At 41.9% G+C, this 1,140-nt stretch overlaps 1 protein-coding gene across 1 annotated transcript in view; it reads right to left on the bottom strand.

Moving 5' to 3' along the window:
• Window positions 1-1,140, bottom strand: part of LOC106511452 (coagulation factor X) — a gene marked incomplete at its 5' end in the record, with an annotated part of 4,998 nt that extends 3,858 nt beyond the window's left edge. The window contains 1 exon segment of the mRNA XM_014000207.1: window positions 845-1,140. Within this exon segment, the coding sequence (XP_013855661.1) occupies window positions 845-1,140 (296 nt within the window).

A 1,140-nucleotide genomic window follows, 5' to 3' on the forward strand; every position in this document is an offset into this window, starting at 1 on the left:
GACTAAAGGCGTCCCGAAACAAGTGAAGGCAAGACAAAACATGGACTAAAGACGTCCCAAAACAAGTGAAGACAAGACAAAACATGGACTAAAGATGTCCCGAAACAAGTGAAGGCAAGACAAAACATGGACTAAAGACGTCCCAAAACAAGTGAAGACAAGACAAAACATGGATTAAAGATTTCCCAAAACAAGTGAAGGCAAGACAAAACATGGACTAAAGACATCCTGAAGCAAGTGAAGACAAGACAAAATATGGACTAAAACGTCCTGAAGCAAGTGATGACAAGACAAAACATGGACTAAAGATGTCCTGAAGCAAGTGAAGACAAGACAAAACATGGACTAAAGACGTCCTGAAGCAAGTGAAGACAAGACAAAACATGGACTAAAGACGTCCCAAAACAAGTGAAGACAAGACAAAACATGGACTAAAGACATCCTGAAGCAAGTGAAGACAAGACAAAACATGGACTAAAGATATCCTGAAGCAAGTGAAGACAAGACAAAACATGGACTAAAGACGTCCTGAAGCAAGTGAAGACAAGACAAAACATGGACTAAAGACGTCCCAAAACAAGTGAAGACGAGACAAAACATGGACTAAAGACATCCTGAAGCAAGTGAAGATGAGACAAAACATGGACTAAAGACGTCCTGAAACAAGTGAAGACAAGACAAAACATGGACTAAAGACGTCCTGAAACAAGTGAAGACAAGACAAAACGTGGACTAAAGACGTCCTGAAGCCTGTGAAGATAAGAAATGTGGACTAAAGACGTCCTAACGGTTTCAAACCACAACACTGCGGCATGAAAACCTCCCAGTAAGTTGATGATACTACCTGCCATGGACATTGTCCTGGAAGACAGTCCTCTCCGTTTACAATGCGAGAATGTTCGCTTCTTTTAGCAACAACAGGTTTTTCAGTAATTAGGTTACCAGCCAAGGTCTGGCTCCTTGTTGCAGGTGAGGACTGATCAGCCAAGTTATGAACTTCCTGATGGTCCTCTGTGGAGTTTCTGTTCGCCGTCAGCTCTGTGACATTTGTTTCTATGATGTTTGTCTCTGTGGTGTTTGTCTGTGAGATGTTCGGTCGCTCATATCTTTCAATTGTCCGGATGATGTTGGATATGATGG

The sequence above is a fragment of the Austrofundulus limnaeus genome, unplaced genomic scaffold (genome assembly GCF_001266775.1).
Source record: "Austrofundulus limnaeus strain Quisiro unplaced genomic scaffold, Austrofundulus_limnaeus-1.0 Scaffold2805, whole genome shotgun sequence".
NCBI classification, from domain to species: domain Eukaryota; kingdom Metazoa; phylum Chordata; class Actinopteri; order Cyprinodontiformes; family Rivulidae; genus Austrofundulus; species Austrofundulus limnaeus.